We start from the raw sequence: 15,663 nt of genomic DNA on the forward strand, positions 1-15,663 counted from the left end.
TGATTAACCCTTGTGTTATCTTCGGGTCATTCTGACCCATCAGTCATTGTGACCCACCATCGTATTGCGACAACTTTACCGCATACAAAAACAAAGTGAAGCATTTTCTTTTAACCGTCGGGCTGTCTCAGACCCGCCACAGTCTCAGACCCGCCACATTGCGAAGGTTAAAAGAAAATAATTTTTATTTGTTTTTGTATTGGGTAAAATTGGGTAAACACAACGATGGTTCGTTATGAACCTTTGGGTCATGTGACCCGAAGGCTCACGAGGGTTAAAGAGAGGTGTGGAACTCCTGTCTGGCAGGCATGCAGGACGGCACAACATCCCTTTGCCGGTCCTCTTACATGAGACATGTACCTTAAGCATTGACACCCCCAGCCTCAAACCCAGCCCCAGCACCCTAGCCCCCCAGCCCCAACCCCAGCACCCTAGCCCCCCAGCCCCAACCCCAACCACAGCCCCAACCACAGCCCCAACCCCAGCCCCAACCCCAGCACCCTAGCCCCCCAGCCCCAACCCCAGCCCCAACCCCAGCACCCTAGCCCCCCAGCCCCAACCCCAGCACCCTAGCCCCCCAGCCCCAACCCCAACCACAGCCCCAACCACAGCCCCAACCCCAGCCCCAACCCCAGCACCCTAGCCCCCCAGCCCCAACCCCAGCACCCTAGCCCCCCAGCCCCAACCCCAGCCCCAACCCCAGCACCCTAGCCCCCCAGCCCCAACCCCAGCACCCTAGCCCCCCAGCCCCAACCCCAGCCTCAACCCCAGCACCCTAGCCCCCCAACCCCAGCCCCAACCGCAGCCCCAACCCCAGCCCCAACCGCAGCACCCTAGCCCCCCAACCCCAGCCCCAACCGCAGCCCCAACCCCAGCCCCAACCGCAGCACCCTAGCCCCCCAGCCCCAACCCCAGCCCCAACCCCAGCACCCTAGCCCCCCAGCCCCAACCCCAGCCCCAGCACCCTAGCCCCCCAGCCCCAACCCCAGCACCCTAGCCCCCCAACCCCAGCCCCAACCGCAGCCCCAACCCCCTAGCCCCCCAGCCCCAACCCCAGCACCCTAGCCCCCCAACCCCAGCCCCAACCCCAGCACCCTAGCCCCCAAACCCCAGCCCCAACCCCAGCCCCAACCCTAGCCCCCCAGCCCCAACCCCAGCACCCTAGCCCCCCAGCCCCAACCCCAGCACCCTAGCCCCCCTGCCCCAACCCCAGCACCCTAGCCCCCCAACCCCAGCCCCAATCCCAGCCCCAACCACAGCCCCAACCCCAGCACCATAGCCCCTCAGCCCCAACCCCAGCCCCAACCCCAGCCCCAACTCCAGCACCCCAGCCCCAACTCCAGCACCCCAGCCCCAACCCCAGCACCCCAGCCTCAGCCCCCCAGCACGTCTCTCTGGATAAAAGAGTCTGCTAAACAAATCAAATGTACAAAAAATAAGTAAATAAACTGAACTTACCCTGGGTCTCTTCCAGACCACCCGGCCGATCCGGTTGCCCTGGTAGAAGAGCGAGTCGTCCACGGCGGGGAAGCAAGGGTCCTCAAACAGCAGGCCGCTCTGCAGACACTGCCTCTTCAACGCCGCGTGCTGCTGCCCCTCGAAGGCCCTCGCCGAGCAGAACATCCTGCTTCCTGTCGGGTCACGGTCAGGGGAGACCAGAAGGGGAGACGGGGTGCAGGTGAGAAGGAGGGCTCGTGTTCTAGAACTCATGGGCGACCGCGGTGCCTCGAGCTAAGTCTTTGGACACAGACGTGTCCAACTGCTTTTTCACGACCAAAACATTTCAGAGCAGAAGCAACATTTTCTACAACCATCGGGTAAGAATAAAGAGCACAGATATCGAATCACCACGTCAAAAAAGGATTCGCTCATCCATCCTTTGATATTTCTGTGAATCTCCTGCAAGTGACCCCTGTACTGACCCCAAACACATCCATCACTTGAGACAATACCAGTGGGAGAGACGGGGGGGGGGGGGGGCAGTGAAAGACAAGGATATGGAGAGGAAGAAGGAGGAGAAGAAAGATTGAGCCGTTCAAGAAACAGCCAATCTTCTTGCAGTTGTAGAATCAAGCTGCTGCTGACTGATTGGCCGCCATCTACGATGTAGCAGAGCTTCGCTGACCTATCGCATCCCGGTTTCCAGGAAGACCAAGCCTACTTTGGTTGTCTTGAAGCTTCATTTAACATATTATACTGTATATCTCCATGGTGACTCATGACAATTTACCACAACCAAAGGCAAGAAAAGGGAAAGTCAGGGGCAGTCAGAAGGGAAACCATCCTCATTACCTGAGCTGTCGTTATACGAGCTTTGTGATCCCACCTGCTTTACAAGGGCCTACGTAGGCTGTTCAAAGATATTGTAATTTACACTCCATTTGTGATCCATTGGGACTTTCTGAGATTTGATTATGATTTCAATCTTATTTAGGTTAAGGAGGCAGTCTTTTGTGTCTTGGGAGATATGTGAGTGTATGTTTGTGTGTGTGTATATCTATGAGAGAGAGAGAGACAGAAAGAGTAGTAGTTGAATGAGACAAAAGCCTTTTTGGGGGCTTTTTAATCAACCTTAACTGACTGTTGTTGCGTGATGTTCTCTGTCAATCTTCCATGTTCAGGGAATACAGACACAACAACAGAACCATCAGACGGTAAACACAAACCATACACTCAATCCATTTAACATAAACAGATAAAAGCGGCCAAAAACAAAGAAATGCTGAAGGCCTTTCACTATATATGAAATGCATCATCAGCCAAAATGGGTTCCTTCTACACTGCTGTCCAGACTCATAAAACATAATTCTCCTCAGAAGCTGAGTTAATCCAATCAGACCTTTAGCCCCCCAAAAAGATTTACAGTGTTTTTGTTCCTGTCGTGCTTCCAGGGGTCCCCGGAGAGACAGGTCACCGTCGATTAAATGAACCAATGAGAAAGTGGAGAAATGCCAAATCAAAAGGACAAACATGGACTTTCTAAATGGCTGGAAAATCATATTATCTCAAGGGAGCAGAGGGCAAACAAAACAAAAAACAAACATACACATGGAAAGAAAGTTGTTGTCTGGGGTTCTAGCTTTTAGGGTTATAGACTAATTAGGCCTGCATGGCAAGGCTGTCCTGCTATTGAGTCATTGATTGGAATAATTATTGAACAAAGTACCAAACAGCAATGAATGGAACAAAAGAATGTGTCTGTTTACTGCTCAGCATGGACTGGAAGTCTGACTCACACTGATTGGAAAACAAATTTGACCAAATACCAAGGGGGAAGTCAGTGAGAGAGCGTGACAGATGGTTTGGAGTCACTACTCGTGAAAGGGCGCTGGGACAACCGCCCCGGCGCCGTCCCTCCTCTCGCCATACGTCTCCCCGATCAGATCCCAATCAGACCCTCCATGGAATGGAGCCCTGCTGCACGGCCGCAGTTTGAATCTTTCGCTACGCCACAAGCATTTAATTCAACCTCAACTGAGGTCAGATAACTGATTGGTCATTTAATGTTTTCATCTACAATGGTCAACAGTAATTGTTTTGAATAGTTCTCTATAAATAATACATTGATTGATTGTAATGTCCATGTAAATTCTGATGGTAGGTAAGTGTCAAGCTTGGTTCTGGATTAGCTGCTAATGCTAAATGACAGTTGATGGATGAAGTATATGTTACGACCTGCCCCTCCACTAGCTGATGCAGGGATTCGTCACTGGTCGGTTGTTCTGACGGGCACAGCCATATTTCGACGTGTAAAAAGCAAGCGTCCCTTCTTCCAGCATCACCCTGCAGGTAATTATTCTCCGCAGCCTCTGCCTGGAAACCGACTCCAGTGATGTGATCCAGTACCACATCATCACACGGTCGGATAACATCATGTCTGTGTCAAGTCTCACACTTCGGCTTCCAGTACTGGTCTGGCGTGCACGAGGCAGCAACTCTGGTGAGCTGGAAGGAGGCTGGGGAGGTGGTGGTGGTGGTGGTGGTGGGGGGGGGAGTTTGCTCTACTGAAAGACTGATTACACTGAGGGAGCTGAACATTGGGCAGTAACGCACTGATCTGCTGACACACAGCAGAGACATGGAGAGCCCCCTCTTCCCCTCCATCTGTTTCCACTGTACAGCGAAGGGAGGAGGGCAGGGCAGTGGAGAGGAGGGGAGGACAGGAGAAGAGAGGAGGGGAGGGCAGTGGAGAGAGGAGAGGAGAAGAGAGGAGGACGGGAGAGAAGAGGACAGGAGAAGAGAAGAGAGGAGGGAAGGGCAGTGGAGAGAAGAGAGGACAGGAGAAGAGAGGAGGACAGGGGAGAGAGGAGAGGACAGGAGAAGAGAGGAGGGCAGGGGAGAGAGGAGAGGACAGGAGGGCAGGGGAGAGGAGGGGAGGACAGGAGAAGAGACGAGGGGAGGGCAGGGGAGAGAGGAGAGGACAGGAGAAGAGAGGAGGGCAGGGGAGAGGAGGGGAGGACAGGAGAAGAGAGGAGGGGAGGGCAGGGGAGAGAGGAGAAGACAGGAGGGCAGGGGAGAGAGGAGAGGACAGGAGAAGAGACGAAGGGAGGGCAGGGGAGAGGAGGACAGGAGAAGAGAGGAGAAGAGGGCAGGGGAGAGGAGGGACTTGTACCTGGTTGGCTCAGGAACACCCCCCCCCCCCTCCCTCCCCTCCCTGCACGGAGGGCTATCCCAGCATCATCTCTTCTCTGCAGTCTCCTCCAGCCGGCCAGCTACAGTATCGACCATGACATCGGGCACACGTGCTTCCCACTCACTCCTCTTATCTATTCACTAGTGGTAACGCATCATATCGACTCTAGGTCACCGGGGGGCCGTCTTTGACAAGGCTTACAGATGTATCTCTCAGATCCTGGACCTGGACATTCTCAAGCAGCAATGGAAACTTGATTTTCTATTGCAACATAGTGGATGCCAGGGATAGTTTTACAAATGGCTTGTGTGCCCAACCGATGCAGGTAAAAATAAAGCAGTTGTTTTTAAACGGGAATTTGTGTAACAGTAACATTGGGAGATTGGATGGGCTGTTGTCATTCTGAAAACGACAATATCCAATTTGTTCTTTGTAGATATAAAACAGCAAGGCGCATTCTTCTGAAATAACTACATTATCAAAGCACCACTCCACTGCAAGCTACTCTATCCAGAGAATAAGATTCAGAAGCAAATTGGGAACCGCAGGAACTGAAAACGATTTGCGATGGGCTACAAGAACAAATCTATTGTAACATTGTTCAGTGAAGAATATGTTATTAGCCTACATGTCGCCTATTATACGCATAGAAGATCCTCGCTGATAGCCCAGCCACATCACCCTCGGCTTCCGTCGCGCGCGGTACAGCACGCGACCGGCCGATTGAGCGTGTCCCTTCGAGCTGAACCGTTCATGCTCAGAATTTGGGACGGCAAGGCATAAATCAGGTGATTATAGAGTAATGTCTTGCCCATCTTGTCAGCAACACATGTTTCTCCTACTATTCGGTTAAGCTACTGTTTACCAACCATCGCCGCCTTCTCATCCTCTTCTCACCGCACAGGAATCAAAGCGTATTGCGCGGATTACAGCAACTGCACCTGCAGCGGCATCGGTCCCAGAACGTGTTCACCGTTTTTTTTTTTTTACCTTAACAGACCTCTTCTCCCTTGGCGACGTGATCTCTCTGGTCCTCCGGGAATCCAGCGGTCGGGTCTGTCGGTCCCGGGTCAGCTGAGATTCCTCGTTCGGAGCGAAGCACCCCCCTCTGACCCGTTTACGGCTCTCTTCTCTCCTCTCCTCACGCGCAAAACCAGGGAGGAGCCTGCGCGCAAGAGACTAAGATGCTGCAGACTGAGCATGTGCAGCCGGTGTTGTCTCTTGAACGCACGCGCGCGCGTACACACTCAGTCCATACGTGGTCAGGCTGAAGGGGGTTCCCCGGCTGCAGCAGTCTAATTGCACACTTTTCTCAAACAGTAGATTTAAGATATTCTTTTAACCTGCTCTCATGTTTGGAATGAGATACACAGCACATTAACTGTTGTTGGGTTTTTTTCACGCTTCATTAAAAACTCAAGTCGAGAATATTATGGCTAATAGGCAAACACATTTGCTCACGTAAATTCAAGTTGTGTTGTGGAGTTATCTTGAGGATTCGACCAACTGTAACATTTGTACAGGATAGTTGGCTGTACTATATAACATATACTATACATGAAAAAACGCACGTTGTCCCACTCTTGTGGCCGAAATCTGTAACAATAACAATCATCAAAGGGCAAAACACTATCTTATAGGAGGAATTGTACAAAACTAGTTTTTAATAAGGTGCTGTTTATTTAATCTCATTTTCACATCTTTTTTTTTGTACACTCATGGCAGTTACCGCTTTACTCACTGTCCTGGTAACTCCCTGCTCCTCTCTGGTGACAGGGTGAGGAGGAGGGCGGTGCCTGCTCCTCTGGTGACAGGGTGAGGAGGAGGGTGGTGCCTGCTCCTCTCTGATGACAGGGTGAGGAGGGCACCTGGTTAACATCCTCTCATAACAAAAAAATGAGCCTTCGACTTTCAAACTCCATATCCAGACCTCGCTCTGTCCCTTAGATCTGTGACACAGTGGAACAGAGTTCTTGCATTCTCTCTGTATAAGCTGAACGCTAAAATGCTCCACCTTCTACAGTACCTTAACCCTCTACACAGGTTATTACGGAGCATGTAGGGATGGTTGTAGGACTCCTGCATACTAGTCGGGGGAATTTTTATGTCACCCAACCAATTGATTGTTCCTTTTCGGTCCTGTAAAATTGTAATATAACATTAAAACTGAAATTGACAACAGCCCAACATCAGTCTGCCTTCCCATCAGTGTCCGTCGTAAAGTAGTCCTGGGGAAATAAGATCAGTCCATTTTGGAAAACGTTGTCCACAGAGTCAGTGTGTCTGTTGCCGTGTTTGTAACAATGTCAAGACCGTGTTCACAAAGCGTCCAGACCACTACTGACCTATGTGGAACGAGTCATTGTCATTAGTGCTATGAATTTCGTCATCGCCACCACAACAAATATGTCTGGCAAGGTAGGGGGGGGCAGGGGGGGACACAAGTTTCCACCTGTACCATGACTGGCCTTGTCTCCTCTTGCCTGGATTTGGCTTGACCTGATTTAACTGTACTATAGGGGGCTTAATCCAGTAAAGTAGGATTATCTAATTTCCACAGTTTGCTAGCTATGTTGGTTCAGTTGTTTGTTTAGTTATTCTGGAGCCGATGTTTGTTCTGAGTCATGTGACCCGGTTGGTTCTGAACTTCCAGAATCCGGATTTACGGAATACCCCGGAACACCACACGTCACGAACCAACAGTCTTTTGCCTCACGCCTTTAGAGACACAATGGATCCCAGCTCCATAAAAAACTCTGGGTCTGTGGACGGGGGGACGGGTGGGGGGCCGGGGCGCGGGGAGGACGTCATGGCAACAGATGGAGGCCACATCCTGTCTTCTACCCAGAACAACTGGAAAACGCTGCTTAAACCCACTTCTCTCTTTTGTTCAATTGTAGATTCCCAGTTACCAGTTAGTTTCGTTGTTGTTCGTTTTAATTTTTTTTTTTAATAAGCCTGCAATTCTCAGTCAATAATTCAAGGGTTTATCCCTACACGAGAAAAGGGAGGAGGGTGAGGAGGGGTGCGGGGGGGGGGGCGGGGCCTGGTCATGTTTAAATTGTCCGTCAGGCATGAGCCCTCCCCCCTCCCCCTCCCACCCAGGCTGACCGCTGTCGCCGCGAGCAACAACCCAGAGTGCTTCGCTATGCCATGTAGAGGAAGGTGTTGATGTCCATCTCATCCCTCTTGATGTACTTGTGCTCGATGAGCCACTCCATCTGCTCCTTGATCATCTTCTTCTGGGGCAGGAACATGTTCTTCAAGATCTCCACCAGCTCCGTCTGCAGCTGGGCGTTGCTGATGCGCTTCCTCATCTTCATGATCTGGATGATGGCCTCCTGGTGGTGGGAGGGGGAGAGGGAGGGAGGGAGGGGGGGGGGGAGGGAGGGAGGGAGGGAGGGGGAGGGGGGGGGGGAGGGAGGGAGGGAGGGAGGGAGGGAGGGAGGGAGGGAGGGAGGGAGGGAGGGAGGGAGGGAGGGAGGGAGGGAGGGAGGGAGGGAGGGAGGAGAAGAGGGAGGGGGAGAGGGAGGGAGGAGAAAGTCAATATCAATAACAGAGCAGTAGATATTAGCCGAGTACAATGATCGAGATGAAATGCCTCCTAGTATATTGACAGGTTGATGTGTGTGTGTGTGTGTGTGTGGGCCAAGTCAATGTCTCTAACAAAACAGCAGATATCTGGCAATGAAGATGATCAACGATTAATAATCATGACCTGCACATAAAACGATGATAACTTGGAAATGGTCCAACATAGATTTATTGACAAAGCGGTGAGACTCCTACCTGAGTTCTTAATATCCTGAGCTGGACAATTCCCTCGTTCTCCTCCTCTCTCATTCGCTCAGTGGTGAGCTGGAGTCGGCCAATCAGGTTGATCTTCCCTCTCTTCTGGACCTTGGAGTTTTTTCTGTTGTGAAGAACCCTAAGTATCAACAACCTAAATATACTCTACATGCACGACACACACTTTTTTGGAGTAAACCAATTAAGAAGACGTTTCCTTTGGTATTTCAAAGATCTTACATGAGTGAGAACTCCTGGTTGACGTAGAATAGCGTGCCCTCTGAGAAGTCTTTGGGTGACCCCACGACGGGGTCGTACGATAGCACCTGTCTTTTCAGTTTAGGAAACGCCACTAAGGACTTCAGGACAGGAGAGAGGGGGAAGAGGAGGAAGTTTAGTAAAGAAAAAATTAAAATACCCAGCCCAAACAATGATATATTTGTTAAGATCCCAGACCACTTTTTTCTTTTCTTTTATTTCATAAAAACAATTAATAATGTACCGAAGGCTCGCAACTAACTTTTAGTTTAAGAATTAAAAAAATTTGTGGAATGGTTTGAAAAATATTTTCGAAAATAAGTTTTGAAAGGTAGAAAAAATATTAGCATTTTATTTTATAGGTTTGCGTCATTGATGAGTTGTTATGGTTACTTATATGTATCAACGCGAATGTTTCATCGCGGAGTGATTTATTATTAGCTGTGAAAAGTCAGAGTTGGTATGTCCTTGGATATTTCAACTCATGGAACGTCTCTCGTCCAATCAGAAACGGCTAAATAAGTCGATAGAACCCAACTGCTTTATAATGATGAGGATTCTACTGAACTCTACGGTACAGGAAACAGGAAGTGGGTGCCGTCCCTGAAGCCCCTCACCCAGAGCGTGCGCCTCAGCTCAGCGTCAGGAAGCTCAGTGGCCAGTTTCAGGTTCTCGAAGCTGATCCTTTCCCGGGGCCGCTGGTTCCAGGCGAACAGCACGGCCAGCTGAAAGGTCGTGACCTCTAGGTCGTACTGCCCCACCTCGTTCTTGAAGGTGATCTGACCAGAGAGAGGCGTGCAGTGAAAGAACATTTAGATGTTTCGACCAAAGAAATGTTTCACAAATTCAAAACTGTGTGTGAGATCTGTAACATAATGCCAGGGGTAACATATTAAAGAACCTCTATAAGTAAAAAACCAACTCAAACCAACTTTCTTTTTTTCAACATCAATAGCAACTATGCTAATATGTCCCCTCAAGGGACAGTAAGTCGAATTATTGTTGATAATTTAGCATTCATAGACCTTCTCCACACCATCTCCAAGGAGATACCTCCTTCTAAACACAGTGCTACAGCATGCCAGGAGCAGCTGTTGCTTTCAGGCATGTCACTCACGATGCCGTTGGACATGAGGTGGTGCCAGTGTAGCTTGCGTCCGCTGTGGTTCTTCTTGTAGAAGTCCTCCACCTCCGGGATCAGGTCCTCCAGCTCCGTGGGCAACGAGACGAACACTTTCTCCGAACTCCGCGACCACGCCCCGGCGTTCAGGATCTTTATGTTCACCGAGTCGGCTGGTGGGAACGCAAGCAAACACACACAGCATCTTGAGAAATACATGAGAAATGCAGTGAAATCCCGACAGGACGGCACACGGGTCCTGACCCGGGTCAGGTCCAGGTAGAGACCGTTTGCTGTCTGTTACCTGGCAACGCCAATTTGTTGTGTTTGTGCATCTCTTTGAAAGACTGGTTGAGATCTTCCGACACTTTGATGTCCTGGAACATCCTTGCCAGCTTGTTTACGTAGTCTGCAGGCATCCCGACTTCCTGTGAGGACACGTGACCGAAATTAGCCAATCGCTGCCACAAGAGGAAAAAACTGCACACACACCCCTTCCTCGAGTGTCTGTGTTATACAAGCGCTTTATGTGGACGGACACACACACACACACACACACACCGTACCCTGAGCCACTCCACCATGTTCTCTTCGATCTCGTTGTCAGCTGAGATGTCCAAGATGAGGCGTCTGGTCAGGTGGGCTTTGTGGTAGCGCATGAAGACGTCTTTGTTTTGGACGTACTTCAGCACCAGCAGCTAGACGCAGACACAAACGATCGACATGAAAACACAGGTAGCTCTGATGTCACTCTGATGTCACTCTGATGTCACTCTGATGTCACCGCGGCTCCCGCCAAAACCCGAGAGCATCAACATCTGCCCTCTCAAAGTCACGGAGGTCTTCTACTGAGCCCATACTCACCATAAACAAAACACCCAGAGTCTACGTTCATGACCAGGGGCCGACTGAGACCCTTAGCCAAGCCGATTTACCAGTTTTGAGCGTTTTTTCGTCCCTACAAAGTCCACGTTTAAAAACACGCACTTACAACTTCCTTCAGTTTGGCCTCGATCTCCTCGGAGGTGAGCTTCTTGCTCAGAGGGGTTTTCCTCAGGAGCATGTCACAGTAGTTTGCCAGAAGCTCTGGACATTTAGACTCGGGCTGGGTCTTCAGACCCACACTGACCCGCCAGGAAAGGAGACCAGGTAGAGTCAGGACAGAAATGAAAACCACATACAGGTCAAATACAAATTCTTTAAAGAAATCAGTATTTATTTATTTTTTATTTTTTACAAAAATTGTGTAAATATTCTTGGGGTAACATTCTTGGGGTAACCAGAAGAGGTTTTCTCTTACCCTTTTTGCTTCAACGGCAGTTCAAGTTTAAAAATGGTGGCGTCGTTCACAACCGCTTTGTAAGCCTGGAAAAACACGTTTTGGGTATTTGTTAAATGGTACACAACGACCATCAGGGTTAGCTAGGTGGCTGAGCGGTTAGGGAATCGGGCTAGTAATCAGAAGGTTGCCGGTTCGATTTCCCCGCCGTGCAAATGGCGTTATGTCCTTGGGCAAGGCACTTCCCCCTACTTGCCTCGGGTGGAATGTCCCTGTACTTACTGTAAGTCGCTCTGGATAAGAGCGTCTGCTAAATGACTAAATGTAAATGTAAGTGTGTGTATCGGCCACCAGAGGGCACTGTGGTCTGCTACATTTTAGTAGTATAGTTTTATTTTTATTTTTTAATGATTGATCTCTAAAGCAGGATACTGGCGTGCTGGCAGGAGACAGAGGGGGGTGGAGCCTACCTTGTCCCTGGCTGTTAGGAAGCGGGGGTCGTCCTGGAAAGCCTCTTTCACCAGTTTACTGAAGCGGTTGAACAAAGTGAGGAGCTGCTCAACGTATTTCTCAGAGTCCTGTCATCACACACACACACACAGGTAATTCAGTGACGTATCTCTCGATTTGTTTCTGTAGAATTTTAAATCGCTTGTTGACTGAATGTGTGTGTGTGGCCAGCATGCGTGTGCATGCTGGCCACCCTCACCGTGGTGATGGTTTCCGCGGACGCCACCATGTCCGCCAGGCCGGCGTTCATGATGTGATCCTCCAGATCCTTCAGCATGGGCTCGATCCCGTTGGGAACCTTGTCCATGAGCGAGAACATCAGATGCAGCTCTGCGGAGGAACCACACAGTCACACATCTGTCCTGGGGAGGCCTAGGTAGCCCTGCACATCTACAGCACCGGCACTGCACAGTAGGGTAGTAGTGGTGATAACCCGGACTAAAAGGCTTGCAGCCATCAGTTTAGCTCAATACTAAATGTACGCTCAATACTAAAAACTATATGCATACAATACTATTAATACATTTATGATATGCTAAAATGCACACATAGGTTTGTATAGTTTAATCTACAAGGACACACTGGGGATTACTGGCATGTTCCTGATGTGCTTGGGTGTAGGTCAGATACTGACGTCAAGGATATAAAGGAATACAGTCCTGTACGTATGGCTGACATCAAACGGTGGAGGGAGGACTGACAGGAAGTGGGGGCACGGACAGGAAGTGAAGTCACGGACAGGAAGTGAAGTCACGGACATGACATTTCTTTTGCAAACCTGAGCTGGCTGTGCCTTTGGCTGGAGTGCTCCGGCCGTACTCACTCTCTGTCTCGTTTCGTTTGATCATGCCTGGACACTCTGCCAAGATGGTCTCCTTGAACGACGTCACCAGAGCGTTCACGCAGCACTCCATGAGCTGATGCGGGGGACCAGAAAACGCAAATGACTCGTCTCGGCTCGATGTCATCGTGTTACCGTGTGAAGGTAGGGGGCAGTACTTACCGCCTGCACGGAGCTGCACTCTCGCCTCGTCTCCAGGTACCGCAGCGCCCGCTTCTCCTCCTCTCGCAACTTGGCGTCTGCCTGTTTGGGAAAATAAAGACATCAAATACAAATAAAACATTGTATAAGCCAACAAAGACATTTTTTTTTTAGGAAAGAATATCTACGTTAACATTTCTATCAGAAAGTAAACAAAGGCTGGTCAGCTTGTCTGGGAAAGAGGGCCGAAAGAAATGTGCACATTACAAAAAACTTAGTACACAACGATCAGTCTCTTATACGACAGAGGAAGGCCGAGGGCTCACGTATTTCATATAGTTCTGGACTCCGTTCTGCTGGAGGTAGGAGGGGGCCTGTGTTCTGTAGAACCTCTCAGTGGAGTCCAGGTAGGCCTTCTCAAAGTTGTCCCTGTAGATCTGCAGCTTGTCATCCGGGTTAGAGCACAGATTCACTGCAGGAGAGGTGGAAGAAGAGCACCCCTGGTTACTAGGGTGTCAGGTAGCTGAGCGGTTAGGGAATCGGGCTCGTAATCAGAAGGTTGCCGGTTCGATTCCCGGACGTGAAAAATTATGTTGTGTCCTTGGGCAAGGCACTTCACCCTACTTGCCTCTGGGGGAATGTCCCTGTACTTACTGTAAGTCGCTCTGGATAAGAGCGTCGGATAAATGACTAAATGTAAATGTAAAGGGATAGGCACAGCTGAGTGCTTAGACTGCAGATCAAATTTCCGTTACGAGAACGAGGCTAGTTTCCTGGTTCTCACCGTAGGATTCTCTGACCCCTATGACCAGCTGGGAGTCGAAGGCCTCCCCAAGCCTCTCGGCGTGGACCAGCTTCATGGCGCTGTCCTGCAGCCTGTTCTTGATGTTGGAGAAGATCGACTCGTTCCAGGTGTCCAGCATGAGCTGTCGCGGGCGGGCGGGCACAGAGAGAGAGGGGAGAGAGAGGAGAGACCAGAGCGAATTATCTCACTTAAATGATGACCCCAAACTTGATAGCAGTAGTAGTTATAAGTCATAAACCCCCCAATCCCTGTTATGTTTATGTAAAACATAAATCAGAAATGCTTCCTCCTTCTTCATCTTCTTCCATCTCTCTCCATCATCCTCCTTCCTCTCTCTCTCTTTTCCCCCCATCGCTGTCCTCCTCACCTTCCTGACAATGCTGTCTTCCACATTGGACTTCTTGTTGCTCCCCTGCTTCCCCATCAGGGTGATCTCCAGCTGGCAGAAGGGCTTGGGCAGGATGTCGCACTGGGTGAAGAACTTCCTCCACTCCACGATGTAGGCCTTGAGCAGGGCCGTGTCGTCCTGGTGGCTCAGCACTCGCTGTGGGAGACAGCACAGCGCCCGTGTCACGAAAAGGCAGTAGCACCTTGCAATGTTCTATCGAGCCAAATGTACACATGGAGGTGAGTATGTCACCAGGTGGAACACAAATAATGTCCCTTTTAGCATGCTTACAAAAGGCATAAACCAGGCTTTACTTAGGGAGACAACAAATGAAGCGAAGACATGTAGGCTTGTTTTATACAGCGAGTGCACCATGGGTATGTGTCTGGGTGATAAGTGTGTTGCCAGTGACGACTTATCGAATCCTTGCATAGACTTTTCCCAAGCTTGAAGGACCTACCGCTTGTGCCTGCTTGATGAAATCTAAAATGTCCTCTTTCAGGGCTTGGTGGATCTTGGCTGGACCCTTGTCGTCCCAAAGACATACTGCATGGACGTCTCTACGGTAACAGGAAGAGGTCGTTTACACATACCCTATGGCTACTGCGTTGTACGTCATCTCTCAGGCATGACGTTTCTCATATCCACAACGGAGCTATACTCACGAGAAAAGGTCAAACCACTGTTGTTTGGTGACGCACTCCTGTCGGAGCAACTTCAAGACGATTGGGCGCATCAAGTCCCACTTGTCTTCAAATTGGAGGGAGCCTTTGTTCTGAGTTAAGAAGAGAAGAGCCGGTTTGATCCACTATACGATGGATATGCATGTGGCCTGTATTAGTATTATGCAGCTAGGCTGTCTAATAACGACACTGACAGGAGTCGTTTTTGAAACAACTGAAATAGGCTCCTGTTTCCCACTCGGAGTACCTTAAAAGGAACACTTTCACGGTTTCATTCTGACAACAACAACACACAACCGATGTTGGGCATGCGAATGAGATGCTTGTATTCTCAGAGTCTATGCAGACACATGAACACTGACAGAGAGAGTTTACAAATATACTCCTAGCAGCTCGCTAGCATGCACAATGTAAGACACAGTCTAACGTTGAACAATGTTTACTTACTAACAACTACCAACTATCAACGAAATGTATGTGTAGAAATCGTTGCGCGTTAGGAAAAGCAATTCAGCTCGACAGGAGCTAGATGGCTAACTGGCTTATGTGCTGGTCGGCCCCATGTTTACTGGCGTAGCTAGCAAGCTAGCTAGATAGCAGGCTTAACCACTGTTACAGTTGTTAGCACAGAGACAGTTGGAGACGGGACTGCCAGGTTTTAGGTAGGTCTCAAGCAAGACCAACAAAAGTAATACCACTATTCGAAACAGACAGCAATTGCAACCAATCATTACAAATGCTTTTGAGCTTATTGAATTGAAGAGTCTCCTACCTTGAGCAAATTAGACGTCGCCATGTTTACTGAACCTATACCCTCGCACAATCTCGCGACAATCAATCCTATCACGCTGCCTGTGAACGTCATGCATTATGTAAATAAAGGTAAACCTAGTTTAAAATAAACGTAGTGTAGACTGGATCTGACGAATCAGTAGGCCTAATATTCCCATGCTTCCAATGGCCATAATAATCAGGTTTATGTCCCGCCGTATCTTGCAAAAATGTTATTAGGCATTCGATTATGGGTATAAAAAAGTATATTTAAAAGTCAAATGGTTTATTCATAAGCAGAATTGTTTTGATAGCTGTACGCTAATGCAGATCCATAACGCAACCGGAGTACAGTGACCTCGTCACAACCCAGCTTTCTTCAAATTTCTCATTTGCTCTCATATTATTGTTCTGTACCATGGCCACATCGATTGCAAAGTAATTT

General features: G+C 49.4%; 1 protein-coding gene across 2 annotated transcripts; it reads right to left on the minus strand.

Annotated features, from left to right (window-relative positions):
* Positions 1–6,309: 6,309 nt before the first annotated feature.
* On the minus strand, positions 6,310–15,312 carry LOC136933373 (cullin-5). Of its 2 annotated transcripts, none has more exons than XM_067228691.1 (19): positions 15,220–15,312; positions 14,430–14,539; positions 14,225–14,324; positions 13,744–13,920; positions 13,356–13,497; positions 12,898–13,043; positions 12,593–12,673; positions 12,368–12,506; positions 11,789–11,919; positions 11,550–11,657; positions 11,101–11,165; positions 10,792–10,924; positions 10,367–10,498; positions 10,105–10,228; positions 9,798–9,973; positions 9,298–9,459; positions 8,663–8,781; positions 8,423–8,546; positions 6,310–7,974 (listed from the first exon to the last, which is right to left on the minus strand). In XM_067228691.1, exons 1-19 carry the CDS (start codon positions 15,310–15,312, stop codon positions 7,780–7,782), a joined length of 2,457 nt encoding a protein of 818 aa, XP_067084792.1. In that variant the 3' UTR covers positions 6,310–7,779. The 2 variants fall into 2 exon arrangements, with proteins under 2 accessions (XP_067084792.1, XP_067084794.1); XM_067228693.1 differs by having other exon boundaries at positions 12,413–12,506; positions 15,220–15,249.
* Between the last annotated feature and the right edge of the window lie 351 nt (positions 15,313–15,663).

The sequence above is a fragment of the Osmerus mordax genome, chromosome 25, assembly GCF_038355195.1.
Source record: "Osmerus mordax isolate fOsmMor3 chromosome 25, fOsmMor3.pri, whole genome shotgun sequence".
NCBI lineage: Eukaryota > Metazoa > Chordata > Actinopteri > Osmeriformes > Osmeridae > Osmerus > Osmerus mordax.

Excerpts from the sequence above, each read along its gene's own strand:
- LOC136933373 (XM_067228691.1), bottom strand. The coding sequence starts at position 15,312 with ATGACGTTCACAGGCAGCGTGATAGGATTGATTGTCGCGAGATTGTGC. Across the intron at positions 9,460-9,797 it reads ACCTCATGTCCAACGGCATC|ATCACCTTCAAGAACGAGGT; the intron begins GTGAGTGACATG and ends CTCTCTGGTCAG. Across the intron at positions 8,782-9,297 it reads AGCTGAGGCGCACGCTCTGG|TCCTTAGTGGCGTTTCCTAA; the intron begins GTGAGGGGCTTC and ends CCTGTCCTGAAG.